Consider the following 13,025-nt stretch of genomic DNA (forward strand, 5'->3'; position numbering starts at 1 on the left):
TTTTGAAGAGGGGGGAACCAAAGGGCTTTACAGAGATCACAGTCTGATTCTATCCATATGAAAGGTCTGTAAGAGAAGGGGTGGGGTTGGTATGGGTGGCTGTGGCTTACTTGGATGACAACATGGCAGTGTATTTAGAAGGATGGCCATTTTGTTCCCCATTCATTAGGGCACAGCAGGACAGCCTGGGAAAAACATGGTATCCCTAAAGGCAAACAGGCAAACTGGGGTGAAGAAGTATTCCACAAGCTGCTCAATTTTGTGTGAAAAGAAGGAAGACTTTGAATAGATGGCATTATCCCTCTGTTTTATCTCTGACACGGGCTCCGCTGGGATAAAGAGCCTAAAATGTGCAGTCAAAATGACTTTAGAGTTCACACAGAAGTATCCACAACTAATTCTTAGCTCTTCCTTAATTATTTCTAATGACCATGTTTAATGTTCTTGGAAAACGTTGTCGCCAAATGTCAGAAATGTCCAAAGTAGTGTCAGCATAGGGCAGAGAACACAGTAAGATGGATACTTTAGAGGCTGTAGTATTGTTAAGTAATAATAATAGATTGTTAGGTACCGGAATCTGGTATGTTGAGTGCAGTGATTCCTTATTGGTGTTTTAAATTAGTGCTACAAGGAAAAACAAAACATCCTATTAAACCCCCCTTCGCTGCCCCCAACTCCTCGGGGTTAAGACCCCCACTGGAGCCAGTATCCCATCATTCATCAAGCCAGACACACTGGCAGATTTATGGCATGTCCCACTGAGCAGAAGAGATTAACTATGTATTAGGGGAAATAGTCAAATTAGCGGAGAAAGCTGGAGATAAGGTGGTTGGGAACCACATGCCATAGTTACAACAGCCCTCTTTTTCAAGTACCCTGATTTTTACTTAGCATTTACCAGAGGACATATAAAGTCACTTTTCATGTACAAGCTATGTCGTCTTAGATCTTACTTACATCTATGTTTTATTCTCCATTACAGGTCAGGACATGGTTGCAGCATTTAAGAGCTGACCCTAAATTCATTGTGATGCATAGTTTCAAGTGTGACTGTGTACACCAACACAGCAGTGACCAGGATTACCATGTCAAACACCTACATGCATACTGGCCTTTTCTCCACGCCTGTGTTACAATGGCGATGCATAGCATCAGTGCTGTCTGCATATCAAAGTACAGCTAAATCAACGTAAGAGAAACGCCCAGGCCGAAGTGTGAAGTACTACACGATAATCTTCTCAAGTGCATTCACTAAGATGATTGCTCCTTAGTGTATTCCTAACTGAGCCCTTATTACCTTTTATTGTAGACATGTCTTCTGTAACACTGTGAATTGGGAAAGCTGATCTCGAAGTTCGACTGCATCTGCATTTATGGCTGAACTGAAATCTTGCGTCTAACTGCTGCCACTTGGCTTATTGGAGGCCACAGATGTTAAGCAGCAAAGCAAAACAAAACACGAGATCTTTTATTTAATTTATTTATTAGATTATAAATATACATTTCATGATATGTACAAAAGGCAGTAGGACCTGTAAGCTACAAATATTACAGTAAAGTGCAGGTAAGTCCGTCAAGTCCACGCCAGCGTTGTAATCGGAGTTACTTGGGTCCTCTCGGCCTGCGCCTGTTCTGACCGTGGCCGCTCTGCCTCCGCGCGCACACGTACTTGACCGTCACCTGCGAGCAGCGTTCGCACTTCACCGTGCAGCACCAGTGGAACTTGCAGTTGCAGCTGCTCACCGTCTCCGTGCGCCTCTCCTCCACACGCAGGCCGCACTCGTGGCACAGGCGGCGGCAGCTGCGCCTCTCCCACTGCGAGAGGCCGTCCCCGTGCTGCACGCACTCCCTGCCCTCCGTGCCGTGCAGGCCCAGGCTCGAGTTCTTGGCGCAGTAGTCCGGGGAGTCCTCCAGGTAGATGAGCTCGGAACGCGAGATGGCGCCCAGCGCGTCCGCCACCGCCCCGCGCGGATCTGCGCTGTTGCCCGCGCGCACTCGCCTCTTGTCCATCTCCAGCTTGTGCGCCTGGTCGTGCTTCAGCTTCAAGTAGTCGCCCACCTCGCGGAAGTCGGACAGCTGCATCCAGCACGTCTGGAGGGCGCAGCTTTCGGACATCCCGTGGCATCTGCAGATTCTTTTCATGGTTGCCTTTACAGCCTGAAATGAAAGATATGGTTTTAGAAGACATCCCCAATGGACATTGAAATCCCTTAGCTTTATAAGCTTGGCTACAGCATTGGCCGTAAACGTGTTGGGACTGACCAAACGGCCTGCGGCGTTGTTATGAAGGTTGACTGCAGCTCGCGCATCTTGCCCAGTCTCGAAAGCATCTACATACTGTTTGGAAATCCTCTCGCCAAAGTCCACGTTGTCGCTGCAGCCTCCCCAAAGCCATCCACGACCCCCTGACATAAGAATTGACCAGCAGACTCGTCACATGGATTGAGTAATAGCTATTATGCAGTACCACATCTCGTTTAAGCAATATTCAGTCACTAAGTGCTTTAAGGGTCCCTTCTAAAGTTCTTACCAAGTTTGCCGTTTCTTGAGTTGTCGCATCCACAGTTGTCCAGATCCCCAAGGCTACAGTTCCTGGTCAGAGTGTACATGACCCCCGCTGCACTGATGGCGTGGACAAACGACGTTTCTCTTGTTGCTGTAGGCAGGAAACAATGTTAGTGGGCTGTACAGAAATGAAAGGATGTAGGTGTTCAGCAGCTCTCTGCACTCACACATCTTACCGCTTCTCAGACGTTTAGCAGTGGCCAGGTGAAAGGTGCTCTCCGGGCAGTTCCACCTGTCCCACGCAAACTGGTGTTTGCACTCCTGCATGCCGCTCTGCGCTCCGGCCAGCACGCTGCTCGCGTAGGTTAGATACGCCTGGAGGGGGTAGAAGGGTTAGTCTCTGAAACCCTTTTCGATACAGGCTATTTGATAAGAATGCTCTGTGCCAAATACGTTATTATGAGTACTATAAAGCCATTATTTCATGGTCAGACTGTCACGGTGCTGTATATCATTTTTAAAGAAATAATCACAGTCCTCAAGAGAAGAAATGTCTCACTGTTGAACTTACTTTTGGTCCAGTCATGAGGAAATTGTTAACAGCCCTAAAAGACAAGAGAAAGCAAAGCCAAACGTGAATAATGTTTAAAAGCAGCATTATTCAATTCTAGTAATCCATTATATAGTAATATTTCTTACCATGAGTGTCCCAAGAGGGTTTTGTGATAAATAAAAAAGACAAAAGTCCAGAGAAACGAATAAACCATTGTTTTTGCGGGATCACGCAGCTCCACGCTCCAAGAAAGTTATAAGCATCTGATACTTCATTTCAGACTCGTTTTAGATATTTATGCAATCCACATCAGTGGCCATGTGGGGGGATTACCTTTTGTCAGAGAATCCCTGGAAGTCCATTGGCCCAAACAAGTCGAGGAAACGCCCCCCATGAACTACAAAGGATATCTATAGAGAGCTGTTTATTTTCTCTCTGCGGGCAGCAACGCATGATCTCCGAAATTAATGCATTAATCCAGGGATCCTGGAGGGAATTTACTGTTCAATATACTTTTACTTCAGTGCGTTTTATTTCTCCGCAGTTCTGGATAATCTTATCACCCCTTGTCAGATTACACGTTTTGTTGATTTTCTAAGTGGGAAGAAGTTTCTCTACAAAAACAATATAAGTTGTGCACAAAAATCATCAGGAAATGCCATATTTCAGTGTGTTTTCATTCAGAAAATCAACATGTAATTTTTACCCGGGGTGTTCAAACTTTTCTGTACGAAAAATGAATGAATGGATGGATGGATGAAAAACCAAGTGAAAGTAAATACATCTCAGAGACAAATTATAGCAGAAATATTTAATGTTTTCTAAATACAAAATATCAATGAACACAGAGATAAAAAAAGAGTATCATAAACAATGTAAACCTTTTAGCACCTGTGAAATAAACACTGTCAAGCTGTGTCAGAAAAACAAGATCGTGTTTATGGTGAAGGAACAATGATTTATAATATAAGTTTAAAGGCTTAACAACGAATTATGTGATCTGAAAATAAGAACAAAAAAAGTGCAAGAATAGAACATAAGTACTGGAAATGATTCTACCCAACTGACAGTGGAAAGGCTTGTCTGAGCTAGAGGGTGGTCACTTTTCCTGATGTCAGTCTCGTGTTAAAATAATATGGTCAATAAAATATATTTACAAATATACAGTTTTATAATTTAGCATGGGGGGTGGAGGTGGGAAGCTAACGGTTGCGCACGCGATGTCTCCTCCGCGAACTTTGTGGCCGACTGCTTTTGTTCTTCTTTGTGCAAAAGTATTTGGTCACGACTTGCGTGCATTTCTCGCACTTCACCGTGCAGCACCAGTGGAACTTGCAGTTGCAGCTGCTGACCGTCTCAATCCTCCTCTCCTCCACTTTAAGGCCGCATTCGTGGCACAGCCTCCTGCAGCTCCGCTTCTCCCACTGCGACAGGTTCTTTCCGCCCTGCAGACACTCTCTGCCCTCCGTGCCGTGCAGCCCCAGGCTCAGGTTCCTCACGCAGTAGTTGGGAGAGTCTTCTAAGTGGACGAGCTCCGCGGGCGCAATGCTGCTGAAAGTGTCCGCGATGGTGCCGCGGTTGTCCGCGCTGTTGCCCGCTCTCATCCTCCTCTTGTCCATCTCCAGCTTCTGCGCATGGTCGTACTTGATCTTCAGATAGTTGCCCACGTCCCTGAAGTCAGAGAGCTGCATCCAGCAGGTCTGAATGCTGCAGCTGCCGGACACGCCGTGGCACTTGCAGGACCTCTTCATCGTGGCCTTGATGGCCTGAAATTCAAGATGCAAGATTGCCTATAATTAACGATGACATTCAGACTGCAAGGAGACCCTCCAATTCTACTTGAAAATGAATAGTTCTCAATATTGCCTTAGTTAAAAAGGACACTTACAAGTCTCCCCGCCTCGTTGTTGTGTAAGTTCACAGCAGCTCGTGAATCGTGGCCATTTTCCAGGGCGTCCACGAACTGCTTGGAAATGTTTTCCCCAAAGTTAACATTGTCACTGCAGCCGCCCCAAATCCAACCTCGACCTCCTGGGAACCCAGAAATCCATAGCATGTTAATAAACATTTCACGCAAACTGTTCTCCAAGCAGTACTATCCATGCAGTAATATTAGATATCTGGGCCTTATGATGCTTACCCATTTTCCCAGCCTTCGAGTCGTCGCAGCCACAGTTATCGAAGTCTCCCATGCTGCAGTTCTTGGTCAGTGTATACATCACTCCGGCCGCACTAATGGCATGCAAAAAAGCGGTCTCTTTGGTAGCTGGAATAAAGAAGGAAACGTACTTATTAGAATAGTTTTTAATGCAGTTGGATTTAAAGTATATAAAGTATATAATGGCAAATATGTTGAGAATAAGGTATTTTTGTGTAAGCCTGTTACTTACTAACTGATGGATTGACTTCCATTTATTTATTTATTCATTAATTATTTATTTGAAATGTTACTGAAAGAGAAGATTATCCTTACCACTCCGCAGTCCTTTATGTGTTGATAACTGCAGCTCGCTCTCTGGACAGTTCCACCTGTCCCATGCGAACTGGTGTTTGCACTCCTCGATGCCTCGCTGTGCGCCCGCTTGCACACTGCTTGAATAAGTAAGATATGCCTGTAGAAATAAAAACCCAGATATTAGCCTATAATTGTCTGATATTAAGTGCTTCTGTCCATTCTGTTAGAAGCCTGACACAATCGTTCCATAATAGGTCAACATTAAGATTCATAGCTCACCTTGGGTCCTGTCATCAGAAAGTTATTCACAGACCTGGAGAGACGAAAAGAAGGGAAAACATCAAGGTTAAAAATGTTTTGCATAATCAACTAAATAAATAGAGAATATAGTTAGATCATGTTGGGCAGTACGCAGATCTTCAAAATAGCAACGATTATAATGAATAGTGAATAAATATGATGTACCATGCGGTAGTGGACAGCACATGACAGCACATGGAGAGGACCAAAGATGTGAGAAGCTGGCAGGAGCCCATGGATGCGATCGCGTCCTCTGACTCTCCGAGACTGCTCTCTTGCAGGGGTCCGATGTGTAAGTACTGAGTGGGTTATCCAGAAAGAGACAGAGGCAATTGACTACGGGCTTGAATGGTCACGGTATTTATACCTATCGCCAACTCTGAGTGACAGGGTCCCCCCCCCAACCTTTAACATTTCGCTGTGAAATGACGATGAGGTGGTCACTGGATGGCGGTTGGTCGGACGTAGGAAATGCCAGCGTACAACTGCACTTCAAAGCAGGAGCGCAATAACCCCTCATTATTTTCTTCTTTCCCATGGACTTTAGATAAATATTCTACTGTTACTTATAATAATAATAATAATAATAATTATTATTATTATTATTATTATTATTATTATTGCTATTATTATTCCATTTTTGTAAAAATCAAAGAAGCGGATCTATAGTGGTAGTGTATTTATGTTTTACATGTTGATGTGCAGTGCTATACACATTCAAGTGTATTGAGCTGATGGCTGTGCCTTGTCTATCGGAGGTGTTTGTGTAGTCCATTTGGACAATACACTAGTTGTTGATTGTCCATTTGTACATTTTGCATTTGGACAACTGGACAATACACTGTTTGTTGATTGTCCAATTGTGCATTCAGCACTGGACTTGCAGCCCAAACATTTCCATTTCTTCACATTGGTTTTATTTATTTATTTATTTATTTTTTTTGCTTTAGTGTTATAGATTTTTTAACTCTTTTTAGTTTCCCAGCTTTGTTTTGGTGTTAAACTGCATTGAAATGGTTGTTCTACATCGTTTACAAAAAAGCCATAAAATCATTCAACACAGTACGCTAAGGGCCATGCAAATAACATGTCGCTCATGTACGACTTTGACACTGGAGTGTTAATAGAACAGCCTGGGAACGAATCTGGTGCGAAGATAGTCTGAACATCACTGATGTTGGCCTTATACACTTGTACTAATAATTCACCACTCTCATTTGATCTATTCCATAAGTGCGCAGATCAGGGTTTAAGACTCAGGGTTTTAAGTGGAGAAGATGCTGGTCTCCTAATGATGACCACACTCTTCCTTGACATTATGTCGCCTTACATTTCACAAAGTGCCAATCATATTTTTTTTATATCCTAAAACAGTGTTCATGTAAGACAAATTCAACACAGATGAAGTGAATTCATGGTAGACTCGTAATCATAGTGGGTAAGGGAATCCAGGCATGGCTTGACAGTCATGAACATATACGGAGAAAATAATTTTATCACCTAACTACTTTCGATGACTTTTGCGATTAATTAATACTATATGGAAATGTGATTTCATATGGCAAAGATTAATTGTTGAAACCACACTTTGACATCGAATTTCGAATCAAATCATCGGCCAATCAAAATCCCTTTAACCCGGTGTTTATTTGATGGCCGGACAATGGCTAAAGCACTCGAGCCCCTCGGCTTAAGCGGTTCAACTCATGCTAAGACAATAGTGGGACGCGCAGGTGAGGATAATCCTCACTAATTGCTTATCGGCGACATCAAGCCCTGACGGAGCCTGAAACCCAAACTCCCACACCTACTTGTCAAAAACTAAAGGCCTGTTAAACCGCCATCTTTGATGCCCTCGCGCGTAGCCTAAAGCACGCCAAGGTAAACACTCGGTTGTCGACATTTTTGGGAATGGATTTATGGGTCAGCAAACTTAGAAACAACAGAGCGACACCCAAGGCGTTTTACAGTTCTAGATTATGACATGAGGCTGCGAACAGTCTGAATCCGTAGAGCTCCAGGTTTAGGTTGTGCTAAGAAAGGCTAAAGTGATGTTGCTCCCCTACGCTCCGCAGAATGAACCCACGTCTGAGCGGAACCTACCTTGAGGCAAAGGGCTTCCATTTTGAACCACTCAGGTGCCGTTGATTGCAGCCAATGAGTGAATCCTCATGATATTTTAGCTAAACCGGAAGGCAATTCGGGTGAGGGTCATACACTTCGTGAGTGGGCTACCACGGCAGTGTGTTGTCTGACGGGGCAGCCCTACATAACCGCTTTGGCCGTGTTCATGACTCCGTTAAAGCACGTTAGTCTTAGCAACATTTCCCTTTAAGGTACATGGCTTCCATTAAGCGTGTCCTTAGGTACTTCAACAGAAATTTACAGCTGTGTTCATGATGGCTTTGCAGGCTGATAAGTGAGGTAATAAAAGCGATAAAGGGTGGGATATTGGCATGGCACTGTAAGGGGTCTTGGATTCACACGGTCAGGTACAAGGGCGGCAGGAGCAGTGTCGCCAGGCTCGCCGTGCTTCAGTGATGTCCGTACCGCAGAGGAGGGCTCAGAGGAGACCCAGGCGCCTCTTCTCACACCTCATTAGCAAATAAGACCACGCTGAGGTGAAAGCAATATCTCACGAGTAGCCTAATCTGGCAGGGTTTGTGAATGACTAGCCTTTTTTATTCGAGAGATTATTTCATCTGGACAAATGATGCTGTTTTGAAGGCAAAATATGAGGACTAAATGACTAGTAGTGGTGCTAATGTCTGTGCCAGTGCTGTTGAAAAATTAGTTCCTTCTTAACTTTGGAGTGTTACCGCATTACCGCCGCCTGCTGGCCACATGCTGAATAGCCGTATTGCTGCCTCATAACTGATGTGAACTGAGTTGGTTAATACATACAATATTAAAATGTACTGATTAATAGATTCTAACTGAGTAGGTGAGAATGTGGTTGTTAGCACAGTATTAACCTCTGGGTCAGTCAGAACTAACAAAAATAAAATGATTGCCCTCTTAAAATGAGTGAATGTTGATCATAAGGGCTGAACTATAAGTGAGTGTCTCATGATTAAAATAACATTAATTTTACATTTAAATTATTGAGTGAAAGATTGACCAGTTTTTATTTTAGCTTATCTTTTAACAAAGCAATGTTTAAATCAGTAAATAGAAAAGTTGGGATAATTTTATTTTTTTTTTTTTGGTAATAAAGGAAAATAGGGTAAAGGAAAATATGGGTAAAGCATCCCAGTTTTATTTTTCTTATTATTGTTCTTATTGCTCTTCAGTACAAGCCAATATAAAATGAACAAAACATTCACTGTGTTTAATTGATTCAAAAATCATTATTTGGTTTATATTTGTGGTTTGCTTTAAACTAAAAGGATGATTTCTATTTGTTGCTTCATTTTTTTAAACTATGGCTTTTTAATGTTGTGCCAACCATCCCCATAACATGTGCCAAGTGCATGGCTTGAATTTAATCATGAATGCAGTAATCCCTGATATTTGAATTTTTTTTTCAAGCTAATATGCTCAGCTTTCGTTTGCTGCTAGGCCTAATGGTTGTCCTAATTTATAGTATGCCTACAATATACAGCGGAGAGTGAAAACTGTGCCAAGAAACCCCACTCTCCTCTACATTCTCTAGTTATCACAGATAAGTTTACTGTACAATTGTAAAAACCTTTCTGAAGACATACTGTAGGAGAGAGTGGGGCACTAACACGAGGTGAAAGTTCAAGTAAAACATGCTTTTAGTCCTGTTCTCGTATTCTCTGGTCATATGTAAATTTTGACAGCAGTCAGACAGTCAGACAGATATTTTTTGAGATTCACCATGAAGGCTGTTTTTGTACCATGAAAGTACCTTGTTCATCCTGCATGGCATGTTTTTTTTTCATTTTTTAAATGAGCCGTGTGTGTAGAAGTCACATAATTCACTCATATATTGTTTTAATCAGCATTTTAGTGGCTGTAATGTAGCAGCTGTTTTCAAAACATGTAAACAGGTTACAGTGAGAGTTAGCCAGGCTAAAGTACAGCCTCCAGACAGCGGGTTTAGTTCTAATATAGTGTTACAACTAAGCCTCCTAAATGATAAGTCCATATTTTTCCACATAAATTCAACAGTCAGTTTTTTGGACGTTTTTATGCACAGATTCATCAAAAATGTACTACAGATGATGTACATAAAATCTTTATTTCAATGCTGTTGTATGTTCATCTCCTTGGTGGTCAAAATCAATTTGCCACATTTGATGCAGTCTCTTTTAACTAATGATATTTATTTTGATCATGTATTTTTACATATTTAGGTTGGAAAGCGTGTCTGGTTCAGACAACACAGAAATGTATTTATTTGTGTTTTAGTCAATTTACCAGACTTTTTAGTGACTGTTACAACTAGCTCCTTTGTCTGTTACAACAAACTCCACCCACCGGGTAGGCCATAACGTGTCACTCTGCTTTTGGCAGAATTGTTGTTAAACAAAGAATCAAAGATTACATATTCGTTAGGAGACTGATTCTACATGACATTAGTAGTCTGTGGTGACCTTTTGTCATGGGAAGTATTAATTAACTAAGAATACTATTAGGGAAAATTTGGTATATCAGAAAATGCTTAAGAATTTGCTAATTATCTACTCAAAATCATGTTGTTCTTAGCTGAACAGCACTCTATGTGTCTGTATCTTGTGTCAACTAACTAAAAGATAAAGATTGAAAGTATAAGAGGAAAATAAAAAAACGGTATTAGTTGAAGACTGAAAATAGGACTAGACCATATAGTCAAAAGTAGTGTTATATTTTTTTATTGTAAATTTTCTCCTTTACCATGTCCCACAGCTCAGAATAGTTAACAAAGCTGGTTTTGAAGATTAGGAGTCACATCTAATACTGTGTGTGATCATATTTGTCTTTATTTCATGAAGAACATTGTTAGAAAATTAAGAAAAATGCCCCATTGCACTGAACAGAATTTGGTAAAAGATCCATGTTCGGACCCTGTCTTATGCCACCCCATGTCTTGTTCTCCCAATCTTAGGCCCCAGTGACTCCCATCACCTTGATAACCATGCATCACTTGGGGCAGTAGCACCCTTTAAACTGAAATAGAAAATGTAAATAGTGATTGGTTCAAAGTGCCATCAGAGGAACATCTGTTGTGCTTGGCCCTGCTCCTCTCCATCAGGTCAGGGGCTCGCATCTCCTTTCCTCTCCTGCTCAATAGCTGAAACACAGAGCAAAGAGTGTATGTTAGTGAGTACAGTGGCACTGTCCTCTTTCTGTCAGCGGACGTGACATCATTACAAAAATGGTCATTATTATTCATTCTGTAAATTTTGTGCTGCAGACAAGCCTGCGCTGGAGTGCTGAATGAGGATTTTGACTGAAGTAGAGCTGACGCCTATCTGCTGACATGAGAATATGTGGCTGGGGGGGGCTGCATGCTGAGCTCAGTGTTGGAGGGAGAGAGAGAGAGGTGAAAAAGAAAGGAATGGGAGGGATTATGTCAGAGAGAGATTGGAATAAAATGACAAATGACTAAGCTGAGGAATAAAGAACAAAATGATGAAGACAGGATGGACAAAGCATTTGTTTTTTCTCTTTTTTTTTCTCCTCAGACAGAAGAAGCTACAGCAGAACTCCATACCACACCCCAAACCGTTAGGATGCACACTGCATGCAGTGCTTCAGGGGGTCACTCACTCTCTTTGGTGGGCAGAGGGTTCTTTTCCTTTGTTTCGGTCTTCTTCAGCTTGGTTTTGTCAAACCTGGCAATCTCGGTGAGGTCGGGCTTGTCAGACATTTTTGCTGTCAACAGAGATGACAGGTTTTACTGACAGTTGCAGAGCTGTGACCTTGCTTTGTCTCCCTAAAGCATTTATCTCTGGACAACTCAATATGTGTCTAATTAAAATGATCTCACCTCGCTTTGATTTGATGATTTGCGATACTTTGTCGCATTTTCCAAAGTGCATTTTAATAAATCTTTATTTTGATGACACAAACACTCTCCTCTCAGCAATTGTCCTGTCAGATGCTTATCTATATTTCAGTACAGCCACAGCTAAATGTCAGAGCCAGCAGTGCTGTGTCTCCTGTCTATTCATGTATGTGATATGGTCTCACACGTGTGCTACAGCCGTCCGCCCATGTATGCATCACGCTCCAATCCAAATTCTCCACCTTCTGCTCACCTCTCCCCATATGTGAACATTTTCTCTCTCTGCCTGTCTCTCCAGCTCTTTGTTCTCTTTATGCTGCTTCATTCATGCCACTGAAGGCTCCCCCATCTTTGCTAGCAGACCACCTGCCCCATTCCCCGCCGTCTCTGCTGTGATTGTCCTCCGTCATGAGCTAAATAACTGTCCCTTCAGTGGAGAAAGCTTAAACCTTGCTTTGCTGCTTTACTGCCTGACTCCTATTTCCATAGTGTTACCATCCATATCTCTTCCTCTGTGGCTGGTCTCCAGCTACCGCACCCACCTTGCGCATGTGAACGTACATTCTCCTGCACACGCTTTAGAAGATGCCTGCTTACATACTTTCTTTCTTCTTGTACATTGAGAGGGTGATTAGAGGTAAAGGATAGAGAATGGCTTACCGTATGGCACAAAGCGACTGAGTCGGGGGAGAGAGAGAGAGAGAGAGACTGTCCGTCTGCAGTGTCTGCCGGCGTCTGTGCCTCTGCGTCTGCACCAGGGCGTGGGTTTATGAGTGAGTGAGAGAGCGGGAGAGAGAGAGAGAGAGAAAGTGAGTCTGACCAGCCCACCCCCTCCTGCTTTCCCCCTTCCTCTAGTTATTATTGATGCACCCCCTGGGAATAGACTGGAGATGTCAGTGAAAGCATCAGCAGAAGAGCTTTACTCTATTTATTGCAAGATGCATTAATACAGATTGGCAGTATGACTGGTGTTTGAATGGACAGGGGGGCATATGATTTTTGGGTAGGGGGCACAGCTGCAGGCAAGGATGGAGTGTTACGTAACAGCAATGCAACACAGTGTGTGTGAGCGTATGTGCATGTGTGTGTGTCTGGCAGCTGCCTGGTGGGGGGAAGGGCCGTAGCTCTGAGCTAAATGTATTGTGATTATGCGAAAACCCCAGGCCCTGAGTCATCTAATTTTGAAACACATTTCAAGTCTGTGGTTAAACTGTACTAAACTTGCATTTTCAGTTTTTGTTCTGTGCTTTCTTCTC

The 13,025-nt window shown here is 42.7% G+C and overlaps 3 protein-coding genes across 3 annotated transcripts; all 3 read right to left on the reverse strand.

The window, feature by feature from the left end:
• Positions 1-1,602: 1,602 nt before the first annotated feature.
• LOC118806456 (protein Wnt-8a) lies at positions 1,603-3,272 on the reverse strand. The gene is made up of 6 exons (XM_036567884.1): positions 3,205-3,272; positions 3,077-3,110; positions 2,742-2,880; positions 2,531-2,656; positions 2,263-2,405; positions 1,603-2,157 (listed from the first exon to the last, which is right to left on the reverse strand). The coding sequence occupies exons 1-6, from the start codon at positions 3,270-3,272 to the stop codon at positions 1,603-1,605; spliced, it is 1,065 nt and encodes a 354-aa protein (XP_036423777.1).
• A 988-nt stretch (positions 3,273-4,260) lies between these two features.
• wnt8a (wingless-type MMTV integration site family, member 8a) lies at positions 4,261-6,067 on the reverse strand. Its single transcript, XM_036567885.1, has 6 exons — positions 5,979-6,067; positions 5,793-5,826; positions 5,532-5,670; positions 5,199-5,324; positions 4,947-5,089; positions 4,261-4,824 (listed from the first exon to the last, which is right to left on the reverse strand). Exons 1-6 carry the CDS (start codon positions 6,047-6,049, stop codon positions 4,261-4,263), a joined length of 1,077 nt encoding a protein of 358 aa, XP_036423778.1. The 5' UTR covers positions 6,050-6,067.
• Positions 6,068-10,617: 4,550 nt separating this feature from the next.
• On the reverse strand, positions 10,618-12,567 carry tmsb2 (thymosin beta 2). The gene is made up of 3 exons (XM_036569001.1): positions 12,430-12,567; positions 11,532-11,636; positions 10,618-11,052 (listed from the first exon to the last, which is right to left on the reverse strand). The coding sequence occupies exons 2-3, from the start codon at positions 11,629-11,631 to the stop codon at positions 11,015-11,017; spliced, it is 138 nt and encodes a 45-aa protein (XP_036424894.1). The 5' UTR covers positions 11,632-11,636; positions 12,430-12,567; the 3' UTR covers positions 10,618-11,014.
• Between the last annotated feature and the right edge of the window lie 458 nt (positions 12,568-13,025).

Source organism: Colossoma macropomum, unplaced genomic scaffold, assembly GCF_904425465.1.
Source record: "Colossoma macropomum unplaced genomic scaffold, Colossoma_macropomum, whole genome shotgun sequence".
Lineage (NCBI taxonomy): Eukaryota > Metazoa > Chordata > Actinopteri > Characiformes > Serrasalmidae > Colossoma > Colossoma macropomum.

Coding starts and splice junctions, on each gene's coding strand:
- LOC118806456 (XM_036567884.1), bottom strand. CDS start 3,272: ATGGTTTATTCGTTTCTCTGGACTTTTGTCTTTTTTATTTATCACAAA. Junction 3,111..3,204: donor ACCCTCTTGGGACACTCATG/GTAAGAAATATT, acceptor CTTGTCTTTTAG/GGCTGTTAACAATTTCCTCA. Junction 2,881..3,076: donor TCCTCATGACTGGACCAAAA/GTAAGTTCAACA, acceptor TACCCCCTCCAG/GCGTATCTAACCTACGCGAG.
- wnt8a (XM_036567885.1), bottom strand. CDS start 6,049: ATGGGCTCCTGCCAGCTTCTCACATCTTTGGTCCTCTCCATGTGCTGT. Junction 5,671..5,792: donor TTCTGATGACAGGACCCAAG/GTGAGCTATGAA, acceptor TTATTTCTACAG/GCATATCTTACTTATTCAAG. Junction 5,090..5,198: donor CTCGAAGGCTGGGAAAATGG/GTAAGCATCATA, acceptor CTGGGTTCCCAG/GAGGTCGAGGTTGGATTTGG.
- tmsb2 (XM_036569001.1), bottom strand. CDS start 11,631: ATGTCTGACAAGCCCGACCTCACCGAGATTGCCAGGTTTGACAAAACC. Junction 11,053..11,531: donor CCCTCTGCCCACCAAAGAGA/GTGAGTGACCCC, acceptor TCTGTGTTTCAG/CTATTGAGCAGGAGAGGAAA.